Source organism: Melanostigma gelatinosum, assembly GCF_949748355.1.
Source record: "Melanostigma gelatinosum genome assembly, chromosome: 4".
Classification (NCBI taxonomy): Eukaryota; Metazoa; Chordata; class Actinopteri; order Perciformes; family Zoarcidae; genus Melanostigma; species Melanostigma gelatinosum.
Genome location: NC_136637.1, coordinates 19,583,135 through 19,599,107, shown reverse-complemented (window position 1 = coordinate 19,599,107; position 15,973 = coordinate 19,583,135). Strand labels below are relative to the sequence as shown.

The following is a 15,973-nucleotide window of genomic DNA, read 5'->3' as shown; positions in this document are numbered from 1 at the left end:
ACTGCAGCCCCAACAACAACTGCAGCTCCAACAACAACTGCAGCTCCAACAACAACTGCTGCCCCAACAACAACTGCAGCTCCAACAACAACTGCAGCTCCAACAACATCTGCAGTTCCAACAACAACTGCTGCCCCAACAACAACTGCAGCCCCAACAACAACTGCAGCCCCAACAACAACATCTGCCCCAACAACAACATCTGCCCCAACAACAACTGCGGCCCCAACAACAACTGCAGCTCCAACAACTGCTGCCCCAACAACAACTGCAGCTCCAACAACAACTGCTGCCCCAACAACAACTGCTGCCCCAACAACAACTGCAGCTCCAACAACAACTGCTGCCCCAACAACAACTGCAGCCCCAACAACAACTGCAGCCCCAACAACAACATCTGCTCCAACAACTGCGGGCCCAACAACAACATCTGCCCCAACAACAACATCTGCCCCAACAACAACTGCAGCCCCAACAAATGCTGCCCCAACAACAACTGCAGCTCCAACAACAACTGCAGCTCCAACAACAACTGCTGCCCCAACAACAACTGCTGGCCCAACAACAAATGCAGCTCCAACAACAACTGCAGCTCCAACAACAACTGCAGCTCCAACAACAACTGCAGCTCCAACAACAACTGCAGCTCCAACAACAACTGCAGCTCCAACAACTGCTGCCCCAACAACAACTGCAGCTCCAACAACAACTGCAGCTCCAACAACAACTGCAGCTCCAACAACAACTGCTGCCCCAACAACAACTGCAGCTCCAACAACAACTGCTGCCCCAACAACAACAACTGCAGCTCCAACAACAACTGCAGCTCCAACAACAACTGCTGCCCCAACAACAACTGCAGCTCCAACAACAACTGCTGCCCCAACAACAACTGCAGCTCCAACAACAACTGCAGCTCCAACAACAACTGCTGCCCCAACAACAACTGCAGCTCCAACAACAACTGCAGCTCCAACAACAACTGCTGCCACAACAACAACTGCAGCCCCAACAACAACTGCAGCCCCAACAACAACTGCAGCTCCAACAACAACTGCAGCTCCAACAACAACTGCTGCCCCAACAACAACTGCAGCCCCAACAACAACTGCAGCCCCAACAACAACTGCAGCTCCAACAACAACTGCAGCTCCAACAACAACTGCTGCCCCAACAACAACTGCAGCTCCAACAACAACTGCAGCTCCAACAACATCTGCAGTTCCAACAACAACTGCTGCCCCAACAACAACTGCAGCCCCAACAACAACTGCAGCCCCAACAACAACATCTGCCCCAACAACAACATCTGCCCCAACAACAACTGCGGCCCCAACAACAACATCTGCCCCAACAACAACTGCTGCTCCAACAACAACTGCAGCTCCAACAACTGCTGCCCCAACAACAACTGCAGCTCCAACAACAACTGCAGCTCCAACAACAACTGCAGCTCCAACAACAACTGCAGCTCCAACAACAACTGCTGCCCCAACAACAACTGCAGCTCCAACAACAACTGCAGCTCCAACAACAACTGCTGCCCCAACAACAACTGCAGCCCCAACAACAACTGCAGCCCCAACAACAACTGCAGCTCCAACAACAACTGCAGCCCCAACAACAACTGCTGCCCCAACAACAACTGCAGCCCCAACAACAACTGCAGCCCCAACAACAACTGCAGCTCCAACAACAACTGCAGCTCCAACAACAACTGCTGCCCCAACAACAACTGCAGCTCCAACAACAACTGCTGCCCCAACAACAACTGCAGCTCCAACAACAACTGCAGCTCCAACAACAACTGCAGCTCCAACAACAACTGCAGCTCCAACAACAACTGCAGCTCCAACAACAACTGCTGCCCCAACAACAACTGCAGCTCCAACAACAACTGCAGCTCCAACAACAACTGCAGCTCCAACAACAACTGCTGCCCCAACAACAACTGCAGCCGCAACAACAACAGCGGCCCCAACAACAACTGCAGCCCCAACAACAACATCAGCCCCAACAACAACTGCTGCCCCAACAACAACTGCAGCTCCAACAACAACTGCAGCTCCAACAACAACTGCAGCTCCAACAACAACTGCTGCCCCAACAACAACTGCAGCCCCAACAACAACTGCAGCCCCAACAACAACTGCAGCTCCAACAACAACTGCTGCCCCAACAACAATTGCAGCCCCAACAACAACTGCAGCCCCAACAACAACTGCAGCTCCAACAACAACTGCAGCTCCAACAACAACTGCTGCCCCAACAACAACTGCAGCCCCAACAACAACTGCAGCCCCAACAACAACTGCAGCTCCAACAACAACTGCAGCTCCAACAACAACTGCTGCCCCAACAACAACTGCAGCTCCAACAACAACTGCAGCTCCAACAACATCTGCAGTTCCAACAACAACTGCTGCCCCAACAACAACTGCAGCCCCAACAACAACTGCAGCCCCAACAACAACATCTGCCCCAACAACAACATCTGCCCCAACAACAACTGCGGCCCCAACAACAACATCTGCCCCAACAACAACTGCTGCTCCAACAACAACTGCAGCTCCAACAACTGCTGCCCCAACAACAACTGCAGCTCCAACAACAACTGCAGCTCCAACAACAACTGCAGCTCCAACAACAACTGCTGCCCCAACAACAACTGCTGCCCCAACAACAACTGCAGCTCCAACAACAACTGCTGCCCCAACAACAACTGCAGCCCCAACAACAACTGCAGCCCCAACAACAACATCTGCCCCAACAACTGCGGCCCCAACAACATCTGCCCCAACAACAACATCTGCCCCAACAACAACTGCAGCCCCAACAAATGCTGCCCCAACAACAACTGCAGCTCCAACAACAACTGCAGCTCCAACAACAACTGCTGCCCCAACAACAACTGCTGGCCCAACAACAAATGCAGCTCCAACAACAACTGCAGCTCCAACAACAACTGCAGCTCCAACAACAACTGCTGCCCCAACAACAACTGCAGCTCCAACAACAACTGCAGCTCCAACAACAACTGCAGCTCCAACAACAACTGCAGCTCCAACAACTGCTGCCCCAACAACAACTGCAGCTCCAACAACAACTGCAGCTCCAACAACAACTGCAGCTCCAACAACAACTGCTGCCCCAACAACAACTGCAGCTCCAACAACAACTGCTGCCCCAACAACAACAACTGCAGCTCCAACAACAACTGCAGCTCCAACAACAACTGCTGCCCCAACAACAACTGCAGCTCCAACAACAACTGCAGCTCCAACAACAACTGCAGCTCCAACAACAACTGCTGCCCCAACAACAACTGCAGCTCCAACAACAACTGCAGCTCCAACAACAACTGCAGCTCCAACAACAACTGCTGCCCCAACAACAACTGCAGCTCCAACAACAACTGCAGCTCCAACAACAACTGCTGCCCCAACAACTGCAGCCCCAACAACAACAGCGGCCCCAACAACAACTGCAGCCCCAACAACAACATCAGCCCCAACAACAACTGCTGCTCCAACAACAACTGCAGCTCCAACAACAACTGCAGCTCCAACAACATCTGCTGCCCCAACAACAACTGCAGCTCCAACAACAACTGCAGCTCCAACAACAACTGCTGCCCCAACAACAACTGCAGCCACAACAACAACAGCGGCCCCAACAACATCTGCTGCCCCAACAACAACTGCAGCCCCAACAACAACTGCAGCTCCAACAACAACTGCAGCTCCAACAACAACTGCTGCCCCAACAACAACTGCAGCTCCAACAACAACTGCAGCTCCAACAACAACTGCTGCCCCAACAACAACTGCTGCCCCAACAACAACTGCTGCTCCAACAACAACTGCAGCTCCAACAACAACTGCAGCTCCAACAACAACTGCTGCCCCAACAACAACTGCTGCCCCAACAACAACTGCAGCTCCAACAACAACTGCAGCTCCAACAACAACTGCGGCCCCAACAACAACATCTGCCCCAACAACAACTGCTGCTCCAACAACAACTGCAGCTCCAACAACTGCTGCCCCAACAACAACTGCAGCTCCAACAACAACTGCAGCTCCAACAACAACTGCAGCTCCAACAACAACTGCTGCCCCAACAACAACTGCTGCCCCAACAACAACTGCAGCTCCAACAACAACTGCTGCCCCAACAACAACTGCAGCCCCAACAACAACTGCAGCCCCAACAACAACATCTGCCCCAACAACTGCGGCCCCAACAACATCTGCCCCAACAACAACATCTGCCCCAACAACAACTGCAGCCCCAACAAATGCTGCCCCAACAACAACTGCAGCTCCAACAACAACTGCAGCTCCAACAACAACTGCTGCCCCAACAACAACTGCTGGCCCAACAACAAATGCAGCTCCAACAACAACTGCAGCTCCAACAACAACTGCAGCTCCAACAACAACTGCTGCCCCAACAACAACTGCAGCTCCAACAACAACTGCAGCTCCAACAACAACTGCAGCTCCAACAACAACTGCAGCTCCAACAACTGCTGCCCCAACAACAACTGCAGCTCCAACAACAACTGCAGCTCCAACAACAACTGCAGCTCCAACAACAACTGCTGCCCCAACAACAACAACTGCAGCTCCAACAACAACTGCTGCCCCAACAACAACAACTGCAGCTCCAACAACAACTGCAGCTCCAACAACAACTGCTGCCCCAACAACAACTGCAGCTCCAACAACAACTGCAGCTCCAACAACAACTGCAGCTCCAACAACAACTGCTGCCCCAACAACAACTGCAGCTCCAACAACAACTGCAGCTCCAACAACAACTGCAGCTCCAACAACAACTGCTGCCCCAACAACAACTGCAGCTCCAACAACAACTGCAGCTCCAACAACAACTGCTGCCCCAACAACTGCAGCCCCAACAACAACAGCGGCCCCAACAACAACTGCAGCCCCAACAACAACATCAGCCCCAACAACAACTGCTGCTCCAACAACAACTGCAGCTCCAACAACAACTGCAGCTCCAACAACATCTGCTGCCCCAACAACAACTGCAGCTCCAACAACAACTGCAGCTCCAACAACAACTGCTGCCCCAACAACAACTGCAGCCACAACAACAACAGCGGCCCCAACAACATCTGCTGCCCCAACAACAACTGCAGCCCCAACAACAACTGCAGCTCCAACAACAACTGCAGCTCCAACAACAACTGCAGCTCCAACAACAACTGCTGCCCCAACAACAACTGCAGCTCCAACAACAACTGCAGCTCCAACAACAACTGCTGCCCCAACAACAACTGCAGCCACAACAACAACAGCGGCCCCAACAACATCTGCTGCCCCAACAACAACTGCAGCCCCAACAACAACTGCAGCTCCAACAACAACTGCAGCTCCAACAACAACTGCAGCTCCAACAACAACTGCTGCCCCAACAACAACTGCAGCTCCAACAACAACTGCAGCTCCAACAACAACTGCTGCCCCAACAACAACTGCTGCCCCAACAACAACTGCTGCTCCAACAACAACTGCAGCTCCAACAACAACTGCAGCTCCAACAACAACTGCTGCCCCAACAACAACTGCTGCCCCAACAACAACTGCAGCTCCAACAACAACTGCAGCTCCAACAACAACTGCGGCCCCAACAACAACATCTGCCCCAACAACAACTGCTGCTCCAACAACAACTGCAGCTCCAACAACTGCTGCCCCAACAACAACTGCAGCTCCAACAACAACTGCAGCTCCAACAACAACTGCAGCTCCAACAACAACTGCTGCCCCAACAACAACTGCTGCCCCAACAACAACTGCAGCTCCAACAACAACTGCTGCCCCAACAACAACTGCAGCCCCAACAACAACTGCAGCCCCAACAACAACATCTGCCCCAACAACTGCGGCCCCAACAACATCTGCCCCAACAACAACATCTGCCCCAACAACAACTGCAGCCCCAACAAATGCTGCCCCAACAACAACTGCAGCTCCAACAACAACTGCAGCTCCAACAACAACTGCTGCCCCAACAACAACTGCTGGCCCAACAACAAATGCAGCTCCAACAACAACTGCAGCTCCAACAACAACTGCAGCTCCAACAACAACTGCTGCCCCAACAACAACTGCAGCTCCAACAACAACTGCAGCTCCAACAACAACTGCAGCTCCAACAACAACTGCAGCTCCAACAACTGCTGCCCCAACAACAACTGCAGCTCCAACAACAACTGCAGCTCCAACAACAACTGCAGCTCCAACAACAACTGCTGCCCCAACAACAACTGCAGCTCCAACAACAACTGCTGCCCCAACAACAACAACTGCAGCTCCAACAACAACTGCAGCTCCAACAACAACTGCAGCTCCAACAACAACTGCTGCCCCAACAACAACTGCAGCTCCAACAACAACTGCAGCTCCAACAACAACTGCAGCTCCAACAACAACTGCTGCCCCAACAACAACTGCAGCTCCAACAACAACTGCAGCTCCAACAACAACTGCAGCTCCAACAACAACTGCTGCCCCAACAACAACTGCAGCTCCAACAACAACTGCAGCTCCAACAACAACTGCTGCCCCAACAACTGCAGCCCCAACAACAACAGCGGCCCCAACAACAACTGCAGCCCCAACAACAACATCAGCCCCAACAACAACTGCTGCTCCAACAACAACTGCAGCTCCAACAACAACTGCAGCTCCAACAACATCTGCTGCCCCAACAACAACTGCAGCTCCAACAACAACTGCAGCTCCAACAACAACTGCTGCCCCAACAACAACTGCAGCCACAACAACAACAGCGGCCCCAACAACATCTGCTGCCCCAACAACAACTGCAGCCCCAACAACAACTGCAGCTCCAACAACAACTGCAGCTCCAACAACAACTGCAGCTCCAACAACAACTGCTGCCCCAACAACAACTGCAGCTCCAACAACAACTGCAGCTCCAACAACAACTGCTGCCCCAACAACAACTGCTGCCCCAACAACAACTGCAGCCCCAACAACAACTGCAGCCCCAACAACAACATCTGCCCCAACAACAACTGCGGCCACAACAACAACATCTGCCCCAACAACAACTGCTGCTCCAACAACAACTGCAGCTCCAACAACAACTGCAGCTCCAACAACAACTGCAGTTCCAACAACAACTGCTGCCCCAACAACAACTGCAGCCCCAACAACAACTGCAGCTCCAACAACAACTGCTGCCCCAACAACAACTGCAGCTCCAACAACAACTGCTGCCCCAATAACAACAGCATCCCAATCAGTCACAACTACTACCAGTGACGCCTGCTGGTTCAGACTGAGTATGATCCATCTGCTGCTCGGACTCATTATCTTTGCTGTCTGTTAGAACAAGGGGGTTTCAACAAATCACCTATGATGCTGCCAGAAGGACTCTGTAAGAGGATTATTGTCGTAAACTAAAATTGAAAATGAAATGAAAAGCAGTGAAAAATATTGTTTTTAACGGAAACAAAATAAAAACGATAACCTATGGTAAACTAAAACTAAGCTGAAACATTGCCTGGTTAAGAAAGAAATGAGAACATTTCAAAAAAATCTGTTTGAGTTTTAGTGTTTCGGCTACAATATATCACTACCAAAAAAAGGTGACTGAAAAAGAGAAAAGGAGATTAAATTACAAGAACATGATTTAAATATTTAATTCGATCAAATGTCATTAATCCAAGCTATTCAGCTCAGTGCTGTTCGAGTCAGAATACAATTGCAGCTCGCAAACGCACTCTGAAAACTGACGATAACTAAAGTAAAATGAAATCTTAAATTAAAAAATAAAATATAAAATAAAAAACAATTGAAAATTATAACCTTGATCTGCACTCTACTATTTTAATTTGTTTTTTGCACTTTTGCAAATATATTTATATATAATATGCATATTTATTGAGGTGGTTTGATGTAATGTGACTACTGTCTATGTATATTTAAACCTGTTTAATAAAGCTTTTCCGATATATGAGAACAGTGTCCAGTTGTTGTGGTGTTTTCATTCAAAAGGCCAAGAATAATGAACAAAAGACAAATGTGAAGCCAGCTGTGGTCTTTATTTTAATTGTTTAGATGAAGCAGAGTGCAGCAAATTACTTTCGAGTAATTTTGTGTTATGTTGGGAATTAGTATGTAAATATGTGCAAAATGGACTGTAAATACAGTTTTGATGGTGGTTGAGTCATATCACTGTCATCTAATGTGTTTTGTGTCAAAGCAATCAAAAGTTATCCATGAATGGTATTAAATACAGCTTCCCCTGTTGTCTCTATGATAAATAACCATGGCATTAGGATAATGATGAAAATACAGCTTCACCAAACCTTAAATAATGGGACTGGTGGTATGGCTTTTATGAGGCAGGTGAGTGCCAGGCAGCATGGAAAGGGCTTAAATGCAGACAGTCCAGGCAGACAAGAACAGCTCAGTGATTTATTGAAAAAATTAAGGTAGGCTTACTGAAATAGGGAGCAAGTACGAAGAAAAGTGAAAGAGAATCCACAGGTGAATGTGAACGGCAGGTGACTACAACAGGTGGAAAAGTCAAAGAGCATCTGGTGGACAGTTGTGGAATGGCAATGACTGCAAGGTGTTAAAGAACTGTAAGGGCCTGGGGAAGTGGGAACAGCAGAAAGGAGTGGCAGAGAAGCCGAGGTAGTGACAATGTTATACCCGTCATACTGTCTTACTTGTTGAATCATTATTGTGTTCATCGTATGAACTGTTGTTTAGTGGTGGTATGTAGGAGTGGCAATTCAGCAAACGCAGGTGTGGCAATTTCCTCACGGTCCTGGAGTGACTGTACATTTTGAGGAAATCTAAAGGTTTAACAATGACCAACTGGAGATCGAATCAAGATTATTTATTTTTAAGGTTTCAACTTGTCATGTGATTTGAGATGAAATGTAAGTCGAGATATCTTAAACATGTGTATACAAGACATGCAGAATGTAAAATTTATTTTTATTTTTTACCAAAAATAAACCCACCCTACTCATCATTGACTTTAATATAATGCATTGTTTTACACATTATAAGTTTTAAGCAAATATAAAGACATTTTAAGTGTTTAATAATGCGTAGTATATAATCAACAATTCTAACTTCTCCAATGAAGAGTAACTGTGTTACATGTCATCCATTTTCTGTTTATATACCAGCATCCAATTCTGAAAGCTTCACATGAGGAGTTCAAGTTATTTAAAACTACACCTATACAAACTGAAAAGAAAAACTACATTATAATCTGCTATAAGACCTTATCTTTACTGTAAATAAGGTGATTCAGCAAAATAATCAAAACAACAGAACCTGGTTGAAAATGTCATGTCGTCTTCACTGCACCCAATGTCGTGAAATCACAAAGAAATCGTTGTTTTGTATAAGTTAAAGTTTTTGTTCTGAAAATGTCTAGTAAATAAAACAAGACTACAAAAACTTAGTAGCCAGGTATATCTCTCTCTCATCCCAGTAAAAGTGTATTCATCAGACTGAATAAAACAGCAAAAAACATAATCCACGTGACAAACAAATAGGAAAACAGGAGCTCTTTGTATCAAAGCTGCAGCTTCAAATGACATCCACCTGATATAAAACTTGATGTTGAAATTGAAAGAAATAGTGGTGTTTCATCAGTGCTTTCAAGGACAACTTGCTTTTGCTCTGTGACTTGGTAATGGTTTAGTCTGACAAATTCTGATTGTACAAGCAAAATGAATGTGTTGAGTTTATCTCTTTAAATCCGAACTCCAAAGTGTCGTTTAACAGGTTAAAGCTCTTCTTTCTTCTTTAGGATTATCTGCCGCACCATTTCAGCTATTTTGGGTCTGATTTCTTTGACAGAAACTTTTGGTCCCCATGCATCCAACACGTTGCCATTTACATCAACAAGATACTTCCAGAAATTCCAGTCAGGCTCATTTTCAGAAGACTCTGCAGAGAATGAGGGAAGGAAAACGAGTTAATATGTATCAGTTATTGCCATCTTCCTTTGTTCCTTTATTTCATTGCTGCCCTCTTTTATTTATTCTGCCCGAGATGTTGACCTTTATTTGAATGTATTCCTATCCTTCTCCTCTGTTCACATGATTTCAGTATCGTATATGCTTACTGTACTGTCCATGTTTTGTTATTTGTGTCATTTGTCATTTCTGAATATCTAACATTTGCCCTTCAATGGTGGGATCCTCCAGACTGTGTTAATTAGAAACGTGGTTGTCTCGGGCTCATTTGCTTAATAAAGAAAACATCTTCAAATGACGCAAGAACAAACTCGCACCATCACGTCTCACTCACCAACAAGGTACTTGTAGACATTGTTGGCTCCGGTTCCGACGACAGCGATTTTACTGAACAGGGGGAAGGAGACTCCGTAAACTCTGCGAACAAAACTGTCGATCTCTTTGTCGCTGCCGGGCTCCTGCTGACCAAACTGGTTGCAGGGGAAGGCCAGCACATTGAAGTGATACGGCCCAAAGTCTCGCTGGAGCTGCTGCAGGTCTTGGTAGTGCTCTTCAGTGAAGCCACATTCACTGGCTACATTCACCACCAGTGACACCTAAAGCCAAAGGAACACACTGTGAAGACACTACAGTAACAGTCCTGGCAGTCACAAAACAACAATTAACAGCAACTGAGGAATTGTAAACAGCTGTTCACGTCCCTGATTGAGCACAGATGTACTGAACATGCTCTGTGCACATCATCTGTTAGTTTTGTTAGCTTGAGTTCATCTCAGAAAGGACTATATATGAAAGGAAGGACAAAAAGTGTTTTCTAGTTTCATTCCAGGGTTGATCTTAGTTTAACAATAAGTACACAATAGATGGAGCTTGAAATGATCATTTTTATGACTATTTTTACTACATGACATACTATTCATCCACGATATATCTACACAGCAAAAAAGTTTTTTGCTTCTATATTAATGCTCTGAATATCAAATTTAGCAACTTTAACACAAGCCAAAAGAAAACTCTAACCTCTGAACCCTTTATTTTATGTATTGGTTTATTTTATACGGGACAGTGCACATTCATAAAAACATTTCTGTAAATGCGCCAGAGTTAGCCAAAAGGCTATTTTTCATCTGTCGTGCCAAGAGGCAGATGTTCCAAAATAAACCTAAAAACAGAATATAAGATTGAATTTGAAAGGTTATACAATATTGACGCTTTACAATGCGTGCACAAACAATGACAAAAAGTGAGAATATTAATATACGTAGTATCATCACTCAGGAGACTCATACATTGTCAAGTACTAACAAGACATGCAACACGGAAGCTCTCAAAGTCAACACACACAAAGGAAATAAAATAAGGGATAACTATGTTAAATAGAAACATGCACCAAAGACAATATTATGCTGCACTTGTTGGACACTAAAAAACATCCATGTCAGAGGCACAAAACATAAAAGCAAGCAGAGTATGTGAAATACATCAATCAGTCAGACACAGCTAAACAACAATACAAGACATGCATGCAGGTAGATGAGGGTCGACCGGCAATTTCAAGACGGACAGACAGGTGATAACAGACAGAGCAAGGGAAAGTTCAACACAGACAGAGGTGCAGTTACATTCTAGTGCTGACAGAGCTGGGTACTAACTAACCATTTCTTTAATTGAGCTTTAAATGAACTGTATGTTTGTAGTTCTCTAATGGTCACTGGGATGGAGTTCCATTGTAGTTCAGCTTGCACTGAAAATGCAGACTGACTGAAAGCACTTTTCCTGAGTGGGATAATGCAATCCCCTCTTGCTGTGCCTCTTGTGAGCCAATATCCAGTTGTTCTTGTTATAACAAAACAATGTTACCTTTCTGGTTGATTGTTTCATGGCTGTTTCACCTCAGGGCATGGTTGTTTTGTTGCACAATTACCCGCACCCTACAGTGATGTCACGGTGTACTGGCACACCCAGGCTTTACAACCCTGCAGCACTGTGGGTAGTTTTGCAAAGCAGTGGAAAGTAACTACATTTACTCAAGTACTGTACTTAAGAACAATTCTTAGGTACCTTTAACTTACTTGAGTATTTCTTCACTTCACTACATCTCATACGGAAATATTGTACTTTTACGCCAGTGCATTTACCTGACAGCTGCAGTTGTTGATTCTATATCAAAGCAAATATGATTCGCTTACAAAATAGATGTTAGCAGTTCAACCAAGTGACTTCCCCACTAAATTTCTCTCATGAAAAATCTCTCATTTAATTAGCTTTCCCATCATGTAGCAATAATTCAGTCGAAAGCCCAACACATGATCACAAATGTTCATCAGAACTTTGTTTTGTCCTCTTCTTACTCCATTTAAGTTGCGTAATACGATATTGGGAGCATTTTGATTGCCTGTCAATGGCTGTCAACGTGGCAGCGCCTAATCTGCCATCTTTGAATCAGAATCAGAACCGTTTATTGCCAAGCAAGTTTTCACCTGAGCTCTTGGTGCTAACAGTAAACACTAAACTACCTAACTGCATATACAGTATGGAGCATTTTAACTCGCCCCACCTCCACCAGCTCCAACAGTTAAATGCTTATTATAATTGGGTGCATCAGTATTAACAATAAATGGGCGTCATTCACCAACTGTTATATGTAATTTCTTCCTAAAACCCACCTACATAGTTTTGATGACGACTCTGACATTCACCGATGTTTTTTTATTTGGGATTTCTCTCAGGTATAAGAACAACATCTACTGACACTCAAGAGCACATTTGAGTTGTGACATGTTTGTTCAAAATTATTTGTTTTTGCATTTCTTCAATTCTACAGTTGTAATACATAGGATTCATATTACAATATGTTTTCATTTGTGATAGGTTTTAATACGAATTTCCATTACAGTGGAAACTGCTGATAGTGATCACAGTGATTTGCCACATATATGGATCAAAAGGTTTAGGAGTGAATCATTACAATATGAATTAATAATTGATTTCCTTATGGTAATCAATAGTCCGCTTTGAGTGTTCATTTTGGGTCTTTTTATACATGACACGTGGAAAAAAATTGAAATAGTTCATATTCGATTTTTATACTATATATAGGCAGTGATAGCCTACAGTATTTATTAGGCCTATTAAATATTTAGAAATTTAGAAAACCACCAGTCAACCAGCTTAGTAACCGATTTGCACTACTGATGTTACTTTATTTGTAAACAGTCAAATTGTGTTTTCGGCTATAGCCTAATTATAATTTGAACTACAGTACGCTGTATTCTATATACAGTACTGTACTGTATTATAGTGTATTTGAAATATACACAACATTTTTGAAACAGTCAATCAAATTGTGTAAATAGCGAAACTGTCCATTTCATAACTTCATATTCATATAATAAATAATAATAGTAGTAATTTGCATGACAGTAAATACCTCGAGTACTAACATTCCATATATTTTTGTGTTACTTAATATCCACAACTGACTCTAATGTGACAGCTCGTTTTGCGTTCACTTCCTGCAGAAGCACCTCCATTTCAGAACTATTTGTATAACTACTATTACAATGGGATTCATCATTATAACAACAATTTAATAACAATTATAATTTAATATTAACAGAAAATTCAGCTGTTTAAGAACTCATCATGAATCAAACGTAGACTTCTAATGAACTTTCTCAAGAATAAAAAAAATTAAAAAAGTAGATATTAGTGAATGAACGATTTTTCATGCAGGACTGTTACTTGTCATGGTGTATTGTTATGTTGTACTGGTAATTCTACTTTGGTGAAGGATCTGAATACTTCTTTCACTGAATGAGAGTTCCATGTCTGACGAGATCAATGCCTTTGTTGTTGTGCTTGCCTTTTCATGCTCAGTGTAAGTGACGTGGTCAAGGGTGGACCTGTACAGATACATACACGTCATGGGAAAAGTTGAGTATGTTCGTGCAGGTTAATACATGTTAATGACTCATGCTTCAGGTCACAGTCAATCAGGCAGTTTCTCATCACTGGATAAGCAAGCACATGCGTTATATTTGTTCCCATCGCCTGCTGACATAGTGTCACAATCAAGCAATTCAAGTGTGATGCATCTGAAAACCTCATGGGGCTATGTGCATTATAGAGTACAGTGATACCTATGGTAATAACATGGAATCATCCGTGAAAGAGACCTTCACTAGGGACATTGGGGAGGATACATACTTTATATTTGTTTTACAGTGTTTAAGGGAGCATTCTTTGAAGTTGTTTAAGCGAAAAATTTTAAGATTATATTAAAAACTAAAATATAATGTATTGAATTTTCCTACTACAGTGATACAAATACTATGCGGCAGACAAATTATTCTGTTCTACTTTCGCTGTCATGTGGTGTCTTTTGACATGTGTTGAACAAAGCCTGGTTGACTAATTGCAATAAACAACAAATAAAGCAATCATTAAGAAGAAACCCAACTTCAAATAAAATGCCGTATGTTTAGTCTCATTTATTAACCCAGCCAAACTTAAATAAAATCTGAAGTGCATACAGGTTACATTGTATTATAGACGGATAACGGCGAATCTAGTCTACCGGCTTTGAATGAAAACTCTATGAAGCTCCTGCAGCTGCAGGGGCTCTGCAGGCCTCTTGCCACGTAGGCTAGCGGGGCTACATGATGGGACATCCCGAGCAGGCTACAGCAGTCAAATTGATCCGCTGCACTACTGTGTTAGTTACGTCTACTAACACAATGCTAACTGGGAGAAATTATAAATAAACATTTCCATGCAAAATTAATTCATGGCACCGGTTGACATGCAGAGAGACCGGTTACAGTGAGTCTCTAACATCACCGATATAAGTTACTGTATGTAATGTTACCTCAAACTTACCGAACCCCGGTATTTTTCCAGGGACACTAACTTCCCCCTGATGTTCACAACTTTAAAAGTATAAAAGTCTTTCTGTTTAGTCTCAATGAGGCTGAATAGAGTCAGCAACACAGTGAGTGCTCCTGGAAGCATCTTTACAGTCAAACTGCCAACGCAACAGAGAGGAAACTTCTTCGAAGTCCTACGGCTCTTCTTGGTTCGGGCGGTGAAGCTACAGATGGGGAGGACAACACTTCCTGGATCTTCCGGTCATAAATTACAAAATAAAAGCGGTGTTGACGAATTTGTGTTGCAGCCAGAGGTTGCGGTCTGGTTGTAGTGTCAAAACTCAAAATAATGATTGTTTTTGTCGTTATAACCTGTGCTAAATTTGGTTTTGGTTTGAATGGTATCCAGACATACACTGTATGCGAAAACAAATGGATACAAAAATAAATAACCTGAAGAGGGCTCATACATTTTTTTGTTGTATTGCAGTATCGAGAATGCCGATTTTTTTTGTTTGTTATATATGTCGAAAAACAGGATCTAAATGGGTGAACTTTTTACAACTTGCTGTGTCTATCTTTGTGTACAGAGTAAAACGACTAGCGATTCTTTGTTAAATATATTAATATCATGGAAATGGAAAGGGTGAAAGATACAATAACTGTGTTACATTTCCAATCATTCAAGTTTACATGATATCTTTGGAGTAGGTAATGCTTTAACGTGTTTCTGAAGAGAAAATAGATGACATCTCTGATTCAAGACATTCTGAGTGGCCTTCATTTTCCCTTGGGAGTAACTTTCACACTATATGTATGCATTTTAAGTAAGGACAGACATTTTTCATTGTGTATTGTGTTTGGCTTTTTAGACAAACAAACAAAAATTAAAGAAGAAATAGACTACAAGGAGGATAACAATATTTTCCGATCAAGGCTTATTCATACTCATACTATTCGAAAAACATCCAAAATATCTCTAACTTTGGATAACATCATAAATAAATTCAAAACATTTCAAAAATTGTACCCACTCGTCCAATGTATCTGTAAATATTGTGAATTTTTATATTGTGTGCCTGTAGGCTACTTT

The 15,973-nt window shown here is 43.7% G+C and overlaps 1 protein-coding gene across 1 annotated transcript; it reads right to left on the bottom strand.

Annotated features, from left to right (window-relative positions):
- Positions 1-8,997: 8,997 nt before the first annotated feature.
- gpx7 (glutathione peroxidase 7) lies at positions 8,998-15,075 on the bottom strand. Its single transcript, XM_079266725.1, has 3 exons — positions 14,894-15,075; positions 10,347-10,608; positions 8,998-9,983 (listed from the first exon to the last, which is right to left on the bottom strand). Exons 1-3 carry the CDS (start codon positions 15,023-15,025, stop codon positions 9,820-9,822), a joined length of 558 nt encoding a protein of 185 aa, XP_079122851.1. The 5' UTR covers positions 15,026-15,075; the 3' UTR covers positions 8,998-9,819.
- Positions 15,076-15,973: the final 898 nt, after the last annotated feature.

Coding starts and splice junctions, on each gene's coding strand:
- gpx7 (XM_079266725.1), bottom strand. CDS start 15,025: ATGCTTCCAGGAGCACTCACTGTGTTGCTGACTCTATTCAGCCTCATT. Junction 10,609..14,893: donor TGGAAAAATACCGGGGTTCG/GTAAGTTTGAGG, acceptor CTTTGGCTTTAG/GTGTCACTGGTGGTGAATGT. Junction 9,984..10,346: donor TGTCTACAAGTACCTTGTTG/GTGAGTGAGACG, acceptor CATTCTCTGCAG/AGTCTTCTGAAAATGAGCCT.